Raw genomic sequence first — 19,793 nt, 5'->3', positions numbered from 1 at the left:
ATCATTTTGTTCGTTGAAAGTCTGTCCCAAAGACTAAAGAGGCAGGGAAGTATTAGCTAAATAGAGCACCCTATTAGGAATTCCTCTGTTACTGATGCTCACAAGTGTGTGGGGGGGAAGCATGTTGTGAAATAAAGCAACATACAACCTCCACAGGTTGGGCCCAAATGGCAAGAAATCCTAATAAGGAAAAAAAGATACCTGCATACAGTCTCCTTCATGTCAGTGTCTAGAGCGAAGTGGGTGGTCAATTCCTCTTCAAAATCTGAGGGGGGAAAGGGAAGTGCACCTGCCACTTGCAGGAAAACGTTAAAAGGGATGCTTTCTGTTTGATTGGTCTCTGCCATGTACAGTATTGTGAGAAAACACCTTTGTCAATTTGCAGAAATTGCAACAGTTTGCAAAAAAAAGCCCTAAGTGATCAATAGTAGAAATGGATAAAAGGGGCAGAAAATACCTTAAACTGACCCACTGAAATCTTGGTCAACATTATAATTTTCAGTTATCGTAAATACAGATGGTCTTATGGCCAATATTCCATTTCTGTGTTGAAACTAATTTGTCCACCTAATAACTTTTTAATACACAATTGCTAAGAGCATGACAATCGGAAAGGGTTCTGGAAAAGCGCATTTTGTCTTTTTAAAATCTCTCCGAGGCATTTTAAGCTGACTATTCCACCGATCCGAAGAACACGTTACTCCTTGCCCCAAACGAAGCTACGTGGGGAGCGGATGTGTAATTTTCTGGCCTTCTCCACCGAGATGCTGTTGATAACAACATTAAAAAGAAAAGAAAAAACACTCGGGAGTTTGTCATTCCAAATGTCAAGCTGCTCGGTTTCCGGTTGTTATTTCTACGTGCGACGGAACTATTCTGCCCGTCGACATCAGCCAGGGTGGCTTAAAACGGTGTGACTCTTGGAGGAGGAGGAGTTGTTGCTAGAGCGTCCTTCCGCCGGCCCCTGATACCGTCGCCGAGCATGGCGGTTGCGCAGCGGGCGAACGGGAAGCGGTTACTCCTGCAGTATCTGCGGAAAGCCTCGCCTTCGTTTTTTGCCTTGGGACCCTGCCGCCATCGCCATTACAAGAAGAAATGGGTGGGTGATAAGGAACGATAGCGGGGCGGCACCCGCGCACACGCGTGTTTGCTGCCTCCCCGCATCATCAATATGCCAACCCCTTTAGCTAGAGCGCAAACCCTTCGTAACCCCACGGAGCCACTTCGACCTGATTTCTTCTCTTAGACCAGTGTTTCCTAACCGTGGCAACTTGAAGATGTCTGGACTTCAACTTCGAGAATTCTCCAGCCAGCGAATGCTGGGGAATTCTAGGAGTTGGAAGTCCGGACATCTTCAAGTTGCCAAGGTTGGGAAACACTGTCTTAGACTCTTCCCTTCCTTTCTTTCCTCTCTTTATTAGAATTAACCCTTCCTTGGTCATATTAGGAAGTGTTTCTTAAACCTAGCCGCTTAAAGAACTGTGAATTTTAATCCACAGCATTTCCTGCATGGCTAGCTAGGGAATGGTAGGAGTTGAAGTCCACACATCTTAAAAGTGGCCAAGGTAAAAATAAAAATATACTATACTATAGGCTAGCCTCAAGTTTTCCTTTTCTTAAGATACTGGACCATGTCCTCCTAGTGATTTAAAGGAAAACAACTGCTTTTCCAAATGAAAGGGATGGTCTTACATTGAAATTACCGTAGGATGACTGAGTAGTTTTGCATTGGATTACACTGATTATTCTGTCTAAACAAATGTACCTCCAAAAGCCCAGTCTTATGCATGATTTTTTGAAAGTCCTAAGGAATTTTATTATCAGGTTATCAAGTGTTATACAACTAGCCTATATCATTTTATTTAAATATACTGAGATGTGTAGTGTTTAAAGTCAGATTATAGTCTTTTATCAGCAATCTAAATTTGGCTTCTTTTATTGATGTTCTTTGTTTAAAAAAAGACCTGTATCTTGGGATAAGATGATTTTCCCCTGTTTTGATTTAGATATGTGGAATGTAATGTGATAAATAATTTCAACAATTGTTTCAATGAAATAATATTCATTTAACACAGTTTTAACTCAGCTGATTGAACTTGACTCTTGAATACAGATAGTCCTTGATTTACAATTACAATTGAGCCCAAAATTTATGTTGCTAAACGAAATATTTGTTAAGTGAATTTTGCCTCATTTTATGCCCTTTGTTGCCATAGTTGTTAAGTAAACCACTGTAGGTTGGTTTTCAGATAGTACCACAATTGTTAAGTGAATCTGGTTTCACCATTGATTTTGCTTGTCAGAAGGTTGCAAAAGATGGTGACATAATCCTGGGACACTGCAACCATCATAAATATGAGTCAGTTGCCAAGCCTCTGAATTTTGATCAAATAACCATGGGGATGCTGCAGTGATCATAAGTGGGGAAAATGGTCATGAGTCACTTTCTTCAGTGCCGTTGTAACTTTGAACAGTCACTAAACAAATTTTTGTAAGTTGAGAATTACCTGTTCAGGCTTTCTTGCTGAAGAAAACCTCTTCTAGAGGTTCTTGCATATAAGGAGGGAATGCGTGGAGTTGATCATCTGGGTTTTTCTTAGTTCAAAGTAAGTAGAAAATAATGGTGTGGGCTTAGCTTCCTGATTAGAGTTTTCATTCACATTTATCAACTACATTGAAATATTATGTCTTCTGTATGCACATGAGGGAGAACTCACTCAGTAGGCAATCCCAGTTTGAAAATTATGCTTCATTATCAGTGACAACTATAAAATGTTTCCATTAGATGATTTTTTTTTTTTTTTGAATTGTTGTACAGGCAGCGACTGATCCTCGGCCAACTAGTACCAGAGTGGCTCTCCAGGTCTTTGACATGAATTATGGAGACCAGTTTGGCAGCCTCTGGCCCTCAATTCGCATCAGTCTCCTATCAATGCAAAAATATGGGGCTCTAGTCAACAATTTTTCTGATGTAGAACAAGTCATTCAGAGTCTGAAAGACCTGAGTGCAGTAGATTTCATCCAAGAATCTCAGAAAGTCATCAAGGAATTAGATTCCTCCATTGAAGAAGATGACAGCATGCCAACTTCATCTCTCCAAATTCAGATAGAACTTTCAAAGACTCAAGTACAGCATTTTGCTTCTGTCAGTCCTAACATCAAATGTTACACATTCCCTAAAGGAGACATCAGTCGTTTTCGTCAAGCTAGGTATGAATTTTTAGAATGCTTATAATTTTTTTCCTGAAATAGCCATTTTCTGTTCTTCTTAAACTTACTATTTTGCTTCAGAGAGGTTTTCTTAATTTAATAAAATAAATAAAGTGATTTTTTAGAAGACAAAAGAACAAATGTATTTAAATGTATTTGTCCTGGCTGCACCATAAAAAAATGCACCATTATAGATCATATATTTATTTTATCATGTATGTGTCATTTTCCAAAGCCTGACCAAGACAGTTGATAAAATGTTCAAAATACAACATATTATACTTATAATCTATAAAATCAAAACTTCTGATAAACTAAATCTTCCAAAATATTATATTAGCAATAGTTGAGATACATATTCAGATGCATATTCAGTCTCTAAAACTAGGGCAAGACACCTGTGCTTAAAACATTTCTCCTCTGCCCCAACCAGTATAGAGGGTAATCAGATAAGATGGAAGGTCATCTATTAATATTTGGAGGGTGTTGTATTCTTGTTTTTGTATAAAATCAAGCAGAAAAAACTTAAATACAAAACACAAAAAGGTGTCATAAAACTGTTTTTCAATATACAATTGCATATATACATTAAATTCTTAAAAAAGCAGGTTGCTTCTACTTTGAAACCTTCCTGTTATTCTGGTCCATTTATCTCAGCAACAGCAGCTCTCTAACATTTACTTGGGACTTTTGTAAATAAAACATATCATATACTTTGCAAATCTTCAAAAGCAGTCATGTGTATAAACATAAATCGAGTTACAACAAGAATATTTGACTATTGGGGGTTAGTAAGTATGCATTTGCAATGGTGGTATATTTCCACATAATATATTTCTTTGACTTGTAGACCAGACTTTATAGGAATTCTTGGTTACTATCTCCTGGATGCTGCCTCAATTTTACCTGTTTTGGCTCTCAATGTAGAGCCTGGAAACATAGTCCTTGACCTTTGTGCAGCCCCAGGTGGGAAGACACTGGCACTTTTACAGACTGGGCATTGTCGTAAGTAACATAATTTACTAATGTGGCTTTTCCAAGTTTAGATGTTTCATTTGTAGATGAGTTGGTGAAACTGTTCTTTTGAAGTTTTAGGTAGAATAACTCAGCACCTTTCAAATGTGGCAACTTTAAGATAATTTCAGCTCTCAGAATTCCCCAACCCGTAAGGGTTATATTTTTTGTGAAAATATACTTCTCATTCAGAATATAGAGTTGGGAATATTACATGTTCTGTGCATATTGATTGAAAGTGCTTTACAATCCTCTCTAAGTGGTTTTACAGAGTCAGCATGTTTCCCCCAACAATCTGGGTCCTCATTTTACCCACCTCGGAAGGATGGAAGGCTGAGTCAATCTTGAGCCTGGTGAGATTTGAACTGCAAAATTGCAGGCAAACGGTAGTTAGCAGAACTATCCTGCAGTACTGCACTCTAACACTGTACACTGTATTAGGGCTACTGTCACATATCATATTAAATTAAATCACAGATGGATAATCTGTTGTGTGAATTTACTCAAGATCCAGAGGCAATCCAGATTCCACTAGGGCTTTCACATTTGCATTCTCAGCCAGAAGTTGGCAATCATCTGGCAATTATGGCAATTGTGTCCCAAAGGGACATAAAGTTCAAATAGATTATTTTGAGGGTATATCTGATGACAAGTCAAGGGATAATTCTTCACTTTCCTCCTCTATTACTTCATCTGAATATGTGACATTGGTTTGATATGTACGATATATGTACTTGTGAATAAGTGGGGAAAAGGTGAAGGAGAATGATCTATAGATACTTGAGAGAGATCACCCACATCATATAGCAAGATAGCCTTCATTTCTATGTAAATTTATATCTGTTTTGACAGAGTCTGAGATATGCTGTCCTTGGTTTAAGCTGCTTTCTTCTTGAAATAGATGAGCTGACAGCCAATGATGTCTCTATGTCTCGCACGGTCCGGCTACGTAATGTCCTTCGCAGCTATCTTCCCAAAGAGATCCAAAACATAATGCAGGTTACTTCGTGGGATGGAAGGAACTGGTGTCATACTGATACGGGTACTTTTGATAAGGTATTATTCTAACTCTTGATATTGGAAATTGAATCACCTTTATTTTTTAATGGGATTCCATTTGCCAAATAGAATCATTTAGATTTTTTTTCATTTCATTTCTTCATTTTTTTTATTTCTTAGATCCCCCCCCCCCAAAAAAAATTTCTTTCTAGTCCTTTCCCCTTTACTAGATCATCTCTAGAATTCTCCCTGTAGTGGCAGTACAGGGAGTTTATAACCCAGACTGATACAGAAGATTTTTGGAGTTTTTAATCTTAAAATTAACAATATCCACTTCAGAATGCTGTAATAAAATCCTTCATCATCTATATTTGATTATTTATACTCTGCAGGAGCCATGGTGGCGCAGTGGTTAGAGTGCTGGTAGACTGCCGGCTGCTAAAAGTAGACTGCCGGCAGCTACTTTTGTGGACTGCCGGCTGCCTGCAATTTGGCAGTTCAAATCTCATCAGGCTCAAGATTGACTCAGCCTTCCATACCCACATATGAGATGGGTCAAATGAGGACCCAAATTGTTGGGGGCAATATGCTGAGTATTTAAACTGCTTAGAGGGGGCTGTAAAGCACTGTGAAGCGGTAAGTCTAAGTGCTATTGCTATTGCTATTGCTTACAATTGAGCCCCAAAATTTATGTTCCTAAGTGAGAAATTTGTTAAGTGAGTTTTACCCCATTTTACAACTTTTCCTGCCATATTTGTTAAGGAAATCACTGCACTTGTTAAATTAATAACATGAATGTTAATTGAATCTGGCTTCTTCACTGACTCTGCTTGTCAGAAGGTTGCAAAAGCAGATCACATGACCCTGGGACATTGCAACTGTCATAAATGTGAGTCAGTTGCCAGGCATCCGGATTTTGATCACCATGGGGATGCAGTAACTGCCATAAGTGTGAAAAACAGCCTTAGGTCACCTTTTTCAATGCCGTTGTAACTTTGAAAGGTCACCAAATGATCTGGTGTAAGTTGAGTACTAACTGTAACGTCTGTAATGTCTTGATTTAGTTCCCTGTTGTAATATCCTCAAATGCAGCAGTAGAAGCAATCCCTCAGGTTCAAAGTAATACTCTGTTTCCCTGAAAATAAGACCTCCCTAGATAATAAGCCCAATTGGGCTTTTGTGTGCATGTGCTAAAATGAGACCTCCCTGAAAATATTGCAAAACAGCAGCAGCCATGAGGTGACCACGCTTGCCGCCTCCTGCACCTCAAAAATAATAAGACCTCCCCGAAAATAAGGCCAAGCACTTATTTCGGAGTCAAAAGAAAATAAGACCCTGTCTTATTTTTTGGAAACACTGTACCTATTTTAAATTTACGGTATTGGTTATCAGTCAGCTTCTGGACTGAATTCAGATGCTGGACATTATCTTTAAAGCCCTACAGGGCATAACATTAAGTTAGCTCAAGCAGTGCTCTGTCCGAATAGAACTTGCTTGCTTAGTTTTGTCATTTAAAGCAGTGGTCCCCAACCTTTCTGGCTCTGTGGACTGGCCTCGGCGGGAGAGAGGGGATGGTTTTGTATGTTTGCCCCGCCGCCTGTGTGAATGAAACTTCACAAACCTACCCGCCGCTTGCATGGCTGGTTCCCAAGGGGCCATGGACTGTACCAATCCATGAACTAGGAGTTGTTGTTTCAATTTTATTCAGAAAACTTTATAGCAGTCTAGAAATATGAATCTTGGTTTACAAGTCTTGATTTAGCACAGCAGCCATAGCACTATAATTACTTTTAAGCATTTGCTTACATACATTGATCTAAGAATAGTTATTGCTGTAACTAGAATTGCAAGAGATGGTCAGTATTCCTACCATACTTTTTCCAAAACAACAGAGTAGAGGAGAGTGGAATAGAATAGAATAGAATAGAGCTGCAAGGGACCTTGGAGGTCTTCTAGTCCAGCCCTCTGCTCAAGCAGGACATCCTATACCATTTCACACAAGTGGCTGTCTAGTCTCTTCTTAAAAATATTTGATGATGGATTGCCCGCAATTTCTGAAGGCAAACTGTTCCACTGGTTAATCATCCTCACTCATAGGAAGTTTCTCCTTAATTCAAGGTTGCTTCTCTCTTTGATTAGTTTCCAACCATTCCAACTTTACAACCTGCCTTTTCAATTTCTAAAACAAAGGAAGAAAAATAACAAACTTCAAAACTTTGCTTGAATTTCCACCGTACATGGAAACAGAATTAAAAGTATAGCATAAAGCTGTCTTTAATGTAAGGAAATTGTGGAGAAATTTACCCAAGGGAATATTTGCTTGGTTCCATTTAGGTACTTGTTGACGTGCCATGCACAAATGATCGAAAGTCAGTCTTGGAAAACGATAACAATATCTTCACGTATTCAAGAAAAGGGGAACGTCAGATGTTGCCAATGCTGCAGCTACAACTGCTCATGTGAGTGATTATACTGTGTTGTCTATGAATGATTAAAGAAAAGAATGTTCTAGACAGCTCAAAAATGTTTTATTCCTCTTGCCTTGGCCATGCAATTCCAAAGATGGTCTTGTAATTTCCAGAAGTAAAGTCTACTAACAGGGATCAATTTGTGGTGTTCCAATTTCAAGATATATCAAACCGTTCAAAAGATTCACTTTCATAAACCAATGAATTGCCCCCAGAATAGAACAGAAGTTGAAATTAAAATTATTGGAATAAATATAAATAACCCCCGATACGCTCATTATATTACATTAATGGCTAGAAGTGAAGAAGACTAAATAATGCGTTGAAGATGAAAGATAGGAATACAAAAGCCAGTCTGATGCTTGGTCGATATTTTTTTTAAACCAACATTCTAAAATTGTGTCAACCCACTGCCAATAGGGGAGAAGTAGTAACACACATTATTTTCTTAGAGTCAAAACTGCAGAGAGATGTTTTTTATAACCAACAGGAAAAAAAAAGATGTTTGCTACCAAGGAGAAATATTATGGCAAATCTAGATATATATTTATAAAGACACTTTACTGCCAACCATGGTACACGGTCTTCCCAATCATAAGATAACTGTGAAAGCTAGACTGTCTTAAATGCAGAACAAAGAAATTCTATGCTTTTGAATTGTGGTGCTGGAGAGGATTGTTGAGAATACCTTCATTAGCAAGAGGAATCAATGCTAGATAAAGTAAAATCAGACTACTAATTAGAAGAACTAATAATTAAACTATAAGTTAAATATTTGAGATGTATAATGTTATGCAAGGTCATTGAAGACAACCCCAAGCTTCAAAGAATCAAAGGCAGTTGACAATCCTGGTGATTTATTATCTAATGGGTGACAAAGAGCTTGAAATGATAGAATGGCCAAACAATTAAAATATTACCCATTATGAATCTGCATTTTTCAACTACATTAATGTCCTTACACCCAGGAATCTTCCACTCTTGAACTAAATTGTTAAAAATTCCATAATAATCAATTATGCTTTTTCATTATGTGATGGCTGGGGAAAAACAATACTGCTGGCAAGGATTTCATTCTCTTTGGCTGGAGGCCAGATTTTAGTTTTGAGAAAATGACTGGGCTGGCATAAGGTATTCAGGGGTTTCCCATTCACAAAAATGCTAAATGCTGGTGTACTTAGTAACAAAATAAAAAGGCAAGTATGACAGGTAGGATTCCATGGGAGATGTCTGGGTCTCTTGGTGCCTGTAAGCATTATTTCTAGGAACTCAGTAAATTAATGAAATATTAACAAGGCAGAGAAAGGAGAATTGATTCTGTGTATATCTAGGACTCAAAATAGGGTAGGATAAGGATTCCCTGTGCATTCTTGCACTGGCATATGGTGTATGCTTTACTCTTTTGTATAAGGGGCTCATTACAGTTGAGAGGTATCCCCCCACAATAATTTCTTTCCTGTTTTTTTCCAGAGCTGGAGTCCTTGCTGCCAAGCCAGGAGGAGAGGTAGTATACTCCACATGCTCTCTGTCTGAGCTCCAAAATGAGTATGTGGTTGAGAGAGCTGTGGAGTTATTAAACATCCAGTACAGCATCAATGTGAGAGTAGAGGACTTGAGCCATTTTCGGACATTGTTCCAGAACACATTTTCTTTCTATTCAAATTGTAGAGTTGGAGAACTTATCCTGCCTCACCTCACAGCTAACTTTGGACCCATGTATTTTTGCAAATTACACAGAATGAATTAGATTGAAGAAAGAACAGTGTAAAAGGAAGAAAGGGATTTCCCATATATTATTAAACATCTCTTCAAAAGTCGTAATGGAATTTACCAAAGCCACAGACATTTTGTTTTGTACTTTACATGCTGGGCCCTTTACATGTCATTCAATGCCTGTTCTTTACAAGGAAGTACTTCTCTGCTTGGACAGTCTTACCAGGTAGAAATTCCATTTACATACTACTAATAAGTTGCATTTACATACATCTAATTATATAAATATCCTGTTTTCCCCAAAATAAGACCTCTCCGGATAATAAGCCCAATTGGGCTTTTGAGCACATGCGCTAAAATAAGCCCTCCCCCCCCCAAAAAAAAACCTCCCTGAAAATATTACAACACAGCAGCAGCTATGAGGTGACCACGCTCGCCACCTCCTGCATCTGAAAAATAAGATCTCCCTGAAAATAAGGCCAAGTGCTTATTTCGGGGAAACGCAGTAATTCTGTGCTTGCATTACAGTGTTGGGTTATACTGGATATTCTCTAATGTATACATTAGAGAATATCCAGCTGAGCAGAATTTAGATGTATGAGAGCTTCAGGTTTCAGAAAACTTTATACCCGTGGTTCTCAACCTGTGGGTCGGGACCCCTTTGGGGGTCGAACGAACCATTCAAAGGGATCGCCTAAGACCATCGGAAAGCACATATTTTTTGAAAAAATACGGAAAACATAAAATAATTTTATGGTTGGGGGTCACCACAGCATGTGGAACTGTATTAAAGAGTCGCGGCATTAGGAAGGTTGAGACCCACTGCTTTATACCATCGTATCCTGTCTTTGAATTTGGGAGTTGTGAACCCCAGTGCCTTTGGAGGTTGCCAGGATGGGAATGGTTATAGTAGAGACATTTCTGCCATGTGTATCAGAATTACAGAATAACAGAGATGGAAGCGACTTTGGAGGTCTTCTGGTCCAAATTAAGCAGGTGACCTTATACCATTTTGAACAAATGATTGTCCAATCTCTTATTAAAAGTTCTAGTCATGAAGCACATACCATATTTTTTGGAGTATAAGACGCACCGGAGCACCAAGATTTTGAAGAGGTAAATTTTAAAAAAAATGTTTTTGCACTCTGCAGACCTCGCAAAAACAGCCCGTTTTTTTGTGAAAACAGGCCCGTTTCCCCTCCCCAAAAAAGGGCATGAATAGCCTTTAGGAGGCTTGTAGAGTGCTACTGGGGGGGGGGGGGGCATTATCTGCATCAAGATGATGTCAACATATTCTCTAGAAGGTTCCCAACCTGGCCTTTCTAGTTATTCCAGTGGTGCACCTATTGTCTCTATAATCGAGTACAAAGTGTATTAATATGTAATCCTCAATTGACAATCATTCATTTACTGATTGTTCAAGGTTCCAACAGCACTGGAAAAAATAACTTATAACTGTTTTTCACACTTATGACTGCTGCAGAATCCCTATGGTGAAATGAGCAAAATTTGGCAACTGGCATGTATTTATCATGGTTGCAGTGTCCTGGGGTCATGTGATCACCCTTTACGACTTCTGACAAGCAAGGTCAATGGAAAAGTCACTTAACAACTATGTTAGTGACGACTGCAGTGATTCACTTAATAACTGGCCAGAAAGATTGTAAAATGGGGGCAAAACTCATTTAACTGCCTTGCTTAGCACTGGAAATTTTGGGCTCAGTTTTGGTTGCAAGTCAATGATTTGCTGATACTATGGTTTTCTAAATATCCATTGATTAAACTAATTATTGTTTTTCAGGACTAATCTGAATTTGATAAGGGCTTAATTTATGGTTGTATGTCTGGCTGAAAAATTGATGGATTATTTTTGTTGTTATTTTTTTGCTGCTCTACTATTTGGTAGAATTTTGCAATCCAAATAAAGTACTGTATTTTTTGCACTATAAGACGCTGTGGGCCAAAAGACACACCTAGTTTTTGGTGACGAAAAAAGGGGGGGAAATCTGCCTCTGCCTCCCAGCATCCATCAGTATTCATCTGGCTAGTATCCTTGCAGCAAAGAGCCTGGTCAGCTTCAGCACGTTATCGTAGCCTGATTTAGCACAAGCAGCTGATTGGCAGTTGGATCGGCTTCCCAGAATGCCGCTGATCAGCTGTTCCAGGCTGCAGGGATCACTGCTGCCTCAGTGCGCCTCTGCGTTTTCGGCCCATTCCAGGCGGTGGGGATCACGGAAAATTGGGCACACTGAGGCTAGAAATGGGGCACACAGAGGCCAAAAACAAGGAGACTGAAAACGGACGGTGGGTGGAGGCTGGCAGGTAGGCGGAGCTTCGGCAACATTTGGTCTATAAGATGCACAGACATTTCCACCCACTTTTTTTGGGGGGGGAGTACATCTTATAGACTGAAAACTATGGTAATCTAATCAATTTCCCTTACTATCAACAAGCATAGAGGCCAAGTGGATAAATTTAAAGAAGGATACTATGTTTCTGGAGCCTTCTCAACATACATCTGATTCATTGATATACAGTGATCGTGTGGTTACCATTATAGTAGATATCTTCTATGAAGCAGAAATGATGTTTCACATCTGAGAAGCTAAGGAAAATAAAATGCATATGCTGACATTCATAATCAGGATGTCTTAGTTTCTGGTACAGTGAAACACACATTCTCCTGTGCACTGCTTGGAGAGTCCAAGCATGGGTTAACACAGTCCATCTGCCCTAGAACTGAGTGTATTTTTCTTAACCACGCCTCCCTTTGCCTCCTCAGGTTCAGTTTAAAAACTCAGTCCACCCGTTAGGACTAATTCTGGGGAGTTCCTCAGTCCTAGAACAGATAGCTGGACTCCCCACCTCAGTAAATTTAAAATTGTTGATGATACCGTTTGGAAAGATATTGCAAGTTATTCTGAAGACCAACGCTGTTAATTAAGGCTGAGAGAGTTGCTGGGACAGCTGACTCCCGCTGGTCGCAAGCGGAGCGGAAGTGTGAGTTGCCTGTCCGGCGGCTGCCGGCGAGCAAGGGGGAGGTGAGAGGCTTCCTGACCGAATTTCCCCAACCACCAGGTCTAAGAGCGCCGTACAGAGCGGTTTTCAGGCTCCGACGGTGTTGGCGGTATTCAAATCTGTCCGGCAACAGCAATGGTCATTTTGGACTCTTCACGAAAATCCTGGTTTAATGTGGAATCTAATCCTTAAGGTTAACTTGGGATGTGGAGGCTTCTGAATAAGAATATCTAGCATCAGGTATTTTGTATTTTCCAAGGAAATATAAAAAGCTTTCTTTTGCTCTTGTTTATGCATCATAAAGAGTGATTAAAAGAAAGCAATAGCTTAGCAAAATGTATAAATAAGATCACAGTTGACTATTTAAGGTCAGCACTGAGAAGCAGTACTCTTCAAAGTTTCAGATGATTTTCCCGCTGTATCTGGATATATTGAAAAATGAATTTGAAACCTCTATCATTAAGATTGTCAGGTCTGCAGTCCTTTTAGGATCTTTGGCCTGCCACACTCTCTCTTTCTTTACTACGCTGATTCATTAGTGGGGAATTGGGAGGGGGAATAGTAAGGAGTAGAATTGTAGAATGTTGTCAAACTAAAACATTCCTTTCTAGAAGCCCGAGGTCATCTTTTGTCTCCGCACCTCTGCACCTGACCGGAACTAGATGGGTGGAAATGCCAGCGTGGCAGAGGAAGATTGGACCATGTGATGGACTTGTGGGTGTGGGGAGAAGATCATGAACTTTCAACTGGGTGGGAAATCCAGGAAGCTTTCAGATTCGGGTTTTCCACAGTTTGTACCAACATGTCTCTCTTATTAAATTGAAACTTTTATGAAAGCTATGCCTTGAACTCTGATTTAATTCTGGGTGCCAAGTAGTAATTAATAGAATGAGGGACATGGAGTTCCAAGAAGAACTAAATAGGTTGCCTCTCCACAGTAGGGACAGAATTAAACAGGGTGTGTGGGAATCAGCAAGATATCTAAATGACCTGATCTCCCCAAAACAAAGAATAGCTTTCTTCAGAGCCAGATTTAACATTCTTCCTTCAGCACTCCTCCAAGGCAGGTATAAGAGAACACCTATAGCAGAACGCGTTTGTATATGTGGTAAAGGAGAAGTGGAAGATAATTCACATGTTCTATTACACTGCGAGCTATACAAAGCTTGTAGGTCTGCACATATTCTCCCCTTATTAGAGAGATTGCCAGGGAGGGCAGACCATTTTTATCTAGGCTTTCTCCTCCAGGACACTAACCCGGTTACCACGTATGCAGTGGCAAAGTTCTGTGCTGCTGCAATGTCCGTGAGAAAAAAATTGGCTACAGAAGTATAGTACCATCTTGTACCAATTATCTGGACATACCTTTAACAATTTTTGGACCACAATGTTATTATCCACTTTTAATGTCAATACTTTTTAATTATATTTTAATGTTAGTATTTTTTAATATAGTGTAAAAACTAATGTGTATTGCTGGTCTTTGACCGTAATAAAGATTTTACTTACTAATTCTGGGTGATATTTGGAACGTTGACAAAGATACTTTTTAAAAAACACATTATGGTAAAAACATAGCCTCTGTTAAAGCACTTCATTGTATTATTTTACATATATTGACTTATCAAAATCAATCCCAACTTCCCATTGGGTTCCAGAAGATCAACTGGTAAATAAGTATAGGTTAATGCCAGTTTAACCTACAGTGGTGATCATGGTTTATGAAGGAATTTTGCTCCTTGGTGAATAAATCCTCATAAAGCTTCTGGAAGGTGCCCTGCTATATTGCTAATTACCAGGGCTGTGCAGGGCTGCAGCTAAAAAAGTAAAAACATGCTACAGATCATGTGGGGGTCAGGCATAGGACTCATCTGCCACTTCCTAAATTTGGGGTTTTTTTTGGGGGGGGGGGATTGCATGACAGCTGTGGAAGTCAGCCACATGAGCCTGGGAATGCTGAGTTTGGCTTAAAGAGTAGAAGACTGGTGCTATATTCACATTCCTCAGTGTTCCCAAATATACCTTTAGGCTTTTGAATTGGGAGACCTGCCCTGTCCTGCCCTGTTGTTTTTATATGTAGTTTTTCCAATTGTTTTCCTGTCTAAACATTTGATGGAACAGAGTCTCCACACTAATGTTTTCAGAGACCATTTACAAGTTGTCAAAAACCAGTGTTTTTCTAACGACAAATAGAACTTTTATGAAAGTCTGTTCGATTTATGGGTATGCTATGCAGCTTTAATTCTAGAGTTAAGTACCAATGTAATTTCTTTCTAGCTCGCTTGCCATATTTGTCAATTTAGGAAACTGATAAATGCAGGCTACTTCAGGAAAGATTTATTAATTGAACTGAAAGAACTTCAGAAATGGCTGCTTGATTTACCTATCTGATGTTAAAGGTGCAATGTACTTTAGAGCAGTGTTTTTCAACCTTTTTGTGCAAAGGCACACTTTTTTCATGAAAAAAATCACGAGGCACACCACCATTAGAAAATGTTAAAATTTTTTAACTCTGTGCCTATATTGACTATATATAAAGTGTTTTTCCCACGGCACACCTTACACTATGTCACGGCACACTAGTGTGCCGCGGCACAGTGGTTGAAAAACACTGCTTTAGAGTGTTGGACCATAAAATTGGAGCCACATTCCTATAGTTATTAGATAACCCATAATAAAGTTATTAAGATACCATCAAAGACAGAAACTATTAATTCTGCTGCCTTCTGGTGGTTGATTATTTTCAGCCTCACATTCAACATTAATAAGCATAGCATTGTTTTTAAAAAATAAAGACCTGGGAATGTTATAAATGGAAATCCTGGAATTTTTATCTTATCCTTCATCTTTTCAGAATATTCTAGCGTTATTGGGAGTGAGGACAAACATGTAAGAAAATATATGATTACATCAGCATCCCTATCATAAATCTTCCCCGCCTACCTCCAGTTGAATTAATCATGGTTTTTCCTGTTGTGGGAGCTGGATTTGGTAATTATAATTCAGTTGTGTTAGGAGGAAAGCTGAAGGTTCTATTTTTTGGATGCTTGAAAAAGTGGGTCTTACAAAACTAGGAATTAGAATATTAGGATATTAGCAAAACTTTTTGAAACAGCTGTACAAATGATCCTCGACTTATAAAGTTCATTTAGTGACCATTCAAAGTTACAACAACACTGAAAAAAATGATTTAAGACTTCCGCACAACCATTACCGCATCCCAGTGGTGGGTTGCAGGCGGTTCGCCTCAGTACGGGCGTATAGGTGCCTGCCCGCCCGCCGTCCTTACCTATATTTGAACTCTTCAGTGCTTCCTTGCATGGTGTGTACGGCGCCTGCACAATGCTCTCCGAGCAGCTGGAGTGTTGCGGAGGCTCACAGAGGCATCGCTGGAGGGTAGGACGCATGGGCACACTGCTGCACATGTGCAAGCACGCTATGTGCATTCATGTGGTCAACGCCGGGCCCCATTGCACCGTACCAGTTGCAATGGGATCCGGAACCCACCATTGCTGCATTCCCATGGTCACTTGATTAAAATTTGGACAGTTGGCAACTGACTCATATTTATGCCAGTTGCGGTGTCCTGGGAGTGGGGGGTTCATGTGATTTCCTTTTGTGACCGGCTGACAAGCCAAGTCAATGTGGGAAGCCAAGATTCATGTAACTGTGTTGCTAACTTAACCATTGCAGTGATTCACTTAACAACGGTGGCAAGAAAGGTCCTAAAACGGGACAAAATTCACCTAACAAATGTCTCACTTAGAAACAGAAACGTTGGGCTCAGTTGTGGTCGTAGGTCGAGGCCTACCTGTGTTGTATAACCATGTTTTTCACCACAAGAGCAGGCGTGATTAACATGCTAATTTCCGAGGGAGAAGGCACCGGGACAAAATGAAAACATTTCTGGCACTCACGCCACTTCGGGTTGAATCCCGAATGAATCACCTCCGGAGAAGCCTTGGCATCTTTTGCAGGGGGCGGAGTCCAGTAGAAAAGCACCCCGGTTCGTATCTTTTGACCAGAGCCGAGTGGAAGGAGTCGGAGTATAAAAGCGACGGCGGCGGCGCGGATTGCCCCGCTCGACGATGAGGATGAGCGCAAGTACTTTGGTTACTGCTTTACTAGGCTGCTCGCTAGCCACTTTCCTGCTGCTGAAATGGCGGAGGTGGCGGCAGGTCCAGGACAAGATAGCGAAGGCGAGGAGACGGCGGGAGGACGCCTTCGAGCAAATGGGAAGAGCCGCACAGCGCTTCCAAGAGCAGGTCAGAGGAGAAGCCGTGGGTTTTTTCTCTCCCCCTCCCTCCCCCCAGTTCTGGCGCTCGGAGGTCTGTGCAATGAGCAGACCATCCCCACGTTCACAGCCGTAGGGAGGAACAAGAGTGCCGAAAGCTTCGAAATGGGGATGGACTGGCTCGGGGAGATTTACCTTTCTTCTAAAGCTTGCAGTTTTTCTAGAGGGAGGCAGTTTCCTTTTATTCATTCCACACTTAAGAGGGGGAAAAAACGTCTGTCTGGATATAGATGTTTATCCTGGTTGGTGCAACCGGTGCAGACTTCTATAGGCCAATGAGATTCGATTGGGATTCGATCAAATCCAGATTTCTGGTTCTCTCAGGAAGGTTCGGTGGGGCAAATAGGTTTAGCCCCAAACCGCTTGTGTCAGCACTCGTTGGTTTATGCTCTCCCATATAGATTAGTTTAGCAAGACTTCTGGAGGGCAGCCAATAACTGAAAGAGAAGTCGAGTATCTGGATTCTGGAGATTTAGAGTCTGCTCTGTATGAATTCAGTTTTGAATTCTGAGTTGTTGGAGATCACTATGTTAAAGGCAGGTGAGGTGGAGAAGTTGAAAGGTTTTGATATGCATGTGTTTGACAAGTATATTTTTATTTATTTATTGTTCAATTTATATGGGCACCAAACTGATGACTGGGTGGGTGGGTAACAATGCTTAAAATGAGATTAAAATTATTATACCAAAATCACAAATAATGTATGTGGCCTTGTCTAATAAAACGGTTCTATTTTGAAGTTTATCTGATTAGAATATTAGACACAGGATGCATTATTAGACATTTGCCCATGCCTGTATATTTCATCACACAGTCAAGGATTTGTCTTGAGTAAAAGGTTAGTTTCATTTTTATAATTAAAATGAAATCCGAGACCATTCACCTACGCACCCATCCTGTCCCATTGATTCCCTGCAGCCAGTCATCCTCCAAAGAGAGATCAACTGGTTATGGCCATCTGGGGCTTGCAAGCCTCCAGCTTTTTTCTCACCCAGCAGTGCCCAACTTACTTTTCCATTTGTAGGAAGTTAAAACCCACCCCTCTCCTAGAAAAATGAAATATCCTGGGAAATATTGAAAAGGCAGACTATTACATTTCCCAGGATAAGAAATGGAGAAACATGTTTTAGGCAGGAAACTCATTCTTAATAGCCCTCACCATTGTCAATCCACCATTAAAAGGCCCGAGCCAGTCTACATAACAAAGATCTTCACCCCTTCAAGTCCAGGGTGATGGGATTAAGGCATGATAGTATTAGCCCTTTACCTATCTCATCACAGGGCACCTGGGAAGAAGCAATGCTCAACCAAACTTGGACTCAAAACACAGCCTACAGAGTTGCCCCTGCATGCCACTATGGGAGTTTGACAACCAATCAGAATACAAGCTCAGGTTCAAAACCCAGAGAGGGCATAGAACAAGGGACTTTCAGCATCTCTGTCTTTTCATCTAACATCTTGAAGCATGTGATCACCTTTTTGGTTCAGAAACTCAAACCATGTGATCCTGTTCATCATTAAATCATCTTTCCAAGCAGCCTCTATATTTCCAGTGTCTTTTCCCCCCACTTGGAACTGAATCCAGAAGGACATTTCTTTCAACACATTCTTAGCAGCTTCTGAGAAAGGCACTGGGCCTAGTATAGGGTTGGCTTTCTGACAGAACCAGCCTGCAAAGCAGGTGTTGTTCTTGTGAACCTGTAGGGGCTGCCTTTTTAAAGAAGTCCCACATATGTTTTTTTTTTTCAAAAGGCAACTGGACTTTGTTTTTTCTTGAAGATGTTTCTTTTCTCATCCAAGAAGCTTCTTCAGAAGTCATCCATTTTCTTGGATGAGAAGAAGCTTCATGGATGGGAAGTGAAATGTCTTCAAAGAAAAACAAAGTCCAGTTGCCTTTTGAAAAAAAACCTCTTTGGGCCAACCATGACCTGGATGACTGACCTGGATGACTGAGAATCTTTATAAACATTCCCCAAACAAATGGAGCCTTCTTAAACCTCCTTAATCCCCACAGTCATGTGGTCAAACAAATGGAGTCCTTTCCTTTCTCTTGCTCTCCCCTTTTCCTTCCCTTTCCAACAGACAGTAAGCGGTTGCTGCTGGGTGAGAGAGGGAGCAAAGGATTGTGAGACTGGCTGGGAAATTGTCATGGAACATTGAAAATAAAGATCATGTGACTGCACCAGCAGACGGTAGCAATTACAGCTTCCCCAAGTTTTAATACCTCTGGAATCATGAGTCCCAGATTTTGGACACATTCTGTAAGTTAGCTCATTTGAGGTACCTTGTTTCAAAAAGTGCTGCCCAGTTAAAGATCATAACAAGAAGAGTTTTACTAACTTATACATAAACTAATGGTAATGTATTAATACTTTCCTAATTATCCTGTGTTTAATCGCTGCCAACAATGTGGCTGAGCAAGAATCACATTAATATTTTTTTTTTGAAACACAGATTTTACATGTACTATATACAGTGGGGCAAAAAAGTATTTAATCAGCCACCAATTGTGCAAGTTCTCCCACTTAAAAAGATGAGAGAGGCCTGTAATTGACATCATAGGTAGACCTCAACTATGAGAGACAAAATGAGAAAACAAATCCAGACAATCACATTGTCTGATTTTGAAAGAATCTTTTTGCAAATTATGGTGGAAAATAAGTATTTGGTCACCTACAAACAAGCAAGATTTCTGGCTCTCACAGACCTGCAACCTCTTTTTTAAGAGGCTCCTCTGTCCTCCACTCATTACCTGTATTAATGGCACCTGTTTGAACTTGTAGGCTGTATAAAAGACACCTCTCCATAACCTCAAACAGTCACACTCCAAACTCCACTATGGTAAAGACCAAAGAGCTGTCGAAGGACACCAGAAACAAAATTGTAGACCTGCACCAGGCTGGGAAGACTGAATCTGCAATAGGCAAGCAGCTTGGTGTGAAGAAATCAACTGTGGGAGCAATAATTAGAAAATGGAAGACATACAAGACCACTGTTAATCTCCCTCGATCTGGGGCTCCACGCAAGATCTCACCCCGTGGGGTCAAAATGATCACAAGAACAGTGAGCAAAAATCC

At 40.2% G+C, this 19,793-nt stretch overlaps 2 protein-coding genes across 3 annotated transcripts in view; both read left to right on the top strand.

Annotated features, from left to right (window-relative positions):
• Positions 1 to 907: 907 nt before the first annotated feature.
• NSUN4 (NOP2/Sun RNA methyltransferase 4) lies at positions 908 to 9,521 on the top strand. Its single transcript, XM_032218856.1, has 6 exons — positions 908 to 1,099; positions 2,819 to 3,210; positions 4,061 to 4,215; positions 5,126 to 5,280; positions 7,558 to 7,682; positions 9,162 to 9,521. Exons 1-6 carry the CDS (start codon positions 983 to 985, stop codon positions 9,436 to 9,438), a joined length of 1,221 nt encoding a protein of 406 aa, XP_032074747.1. The 5' UTR covers positions 908 to 982; the 3' UTR covers positions 9,439 to 9,521.
• A 6,836-nt stretch (positions 9,522 to 16,357) lies between these two features.
• LOC116509680 (fatty-acid amide hydrolase 1-like) overlaps positions 16,358 to 19,793 on the top strand; it is a 45,893-nt gene continuing 42,457 nt past the window's right edge. For both annotated transcript variants that reach the window (XM_032218938.1, XM_032218937.1), the window contains exon 1: positions 16,358 to 16,687. In XM_032218938.1, the coding sequence (XP_032074829.1) occupies positions 16,511 to 16,687 (177 nt within the window). In that variant the 5' untranslated portion in view covers positions 16,358 to 16,510. The remainder of the gene's footprint in view (positions 16,688 to 19,793) is intronic.

This window comes from Thamnophis elegans, chromosome 5 (assembly GCF_009769535.1).
Source record: "Thamnophis elegans isolate rThaEle1 chromosome 5, rThaEle1.pri, whole genome shotgun sequence".
Classification (NCBI taxonomy): Eukaryota; Metazoa; Chordata; class Lepidosauria; order Squamata; family Colubridae; genus Thamnophis; species Thamnophis elegans.
Note: the sequence above shows the minus strand (reverse complement) of the source record. Positions and strands in the feature narration are given on the sequence as shown.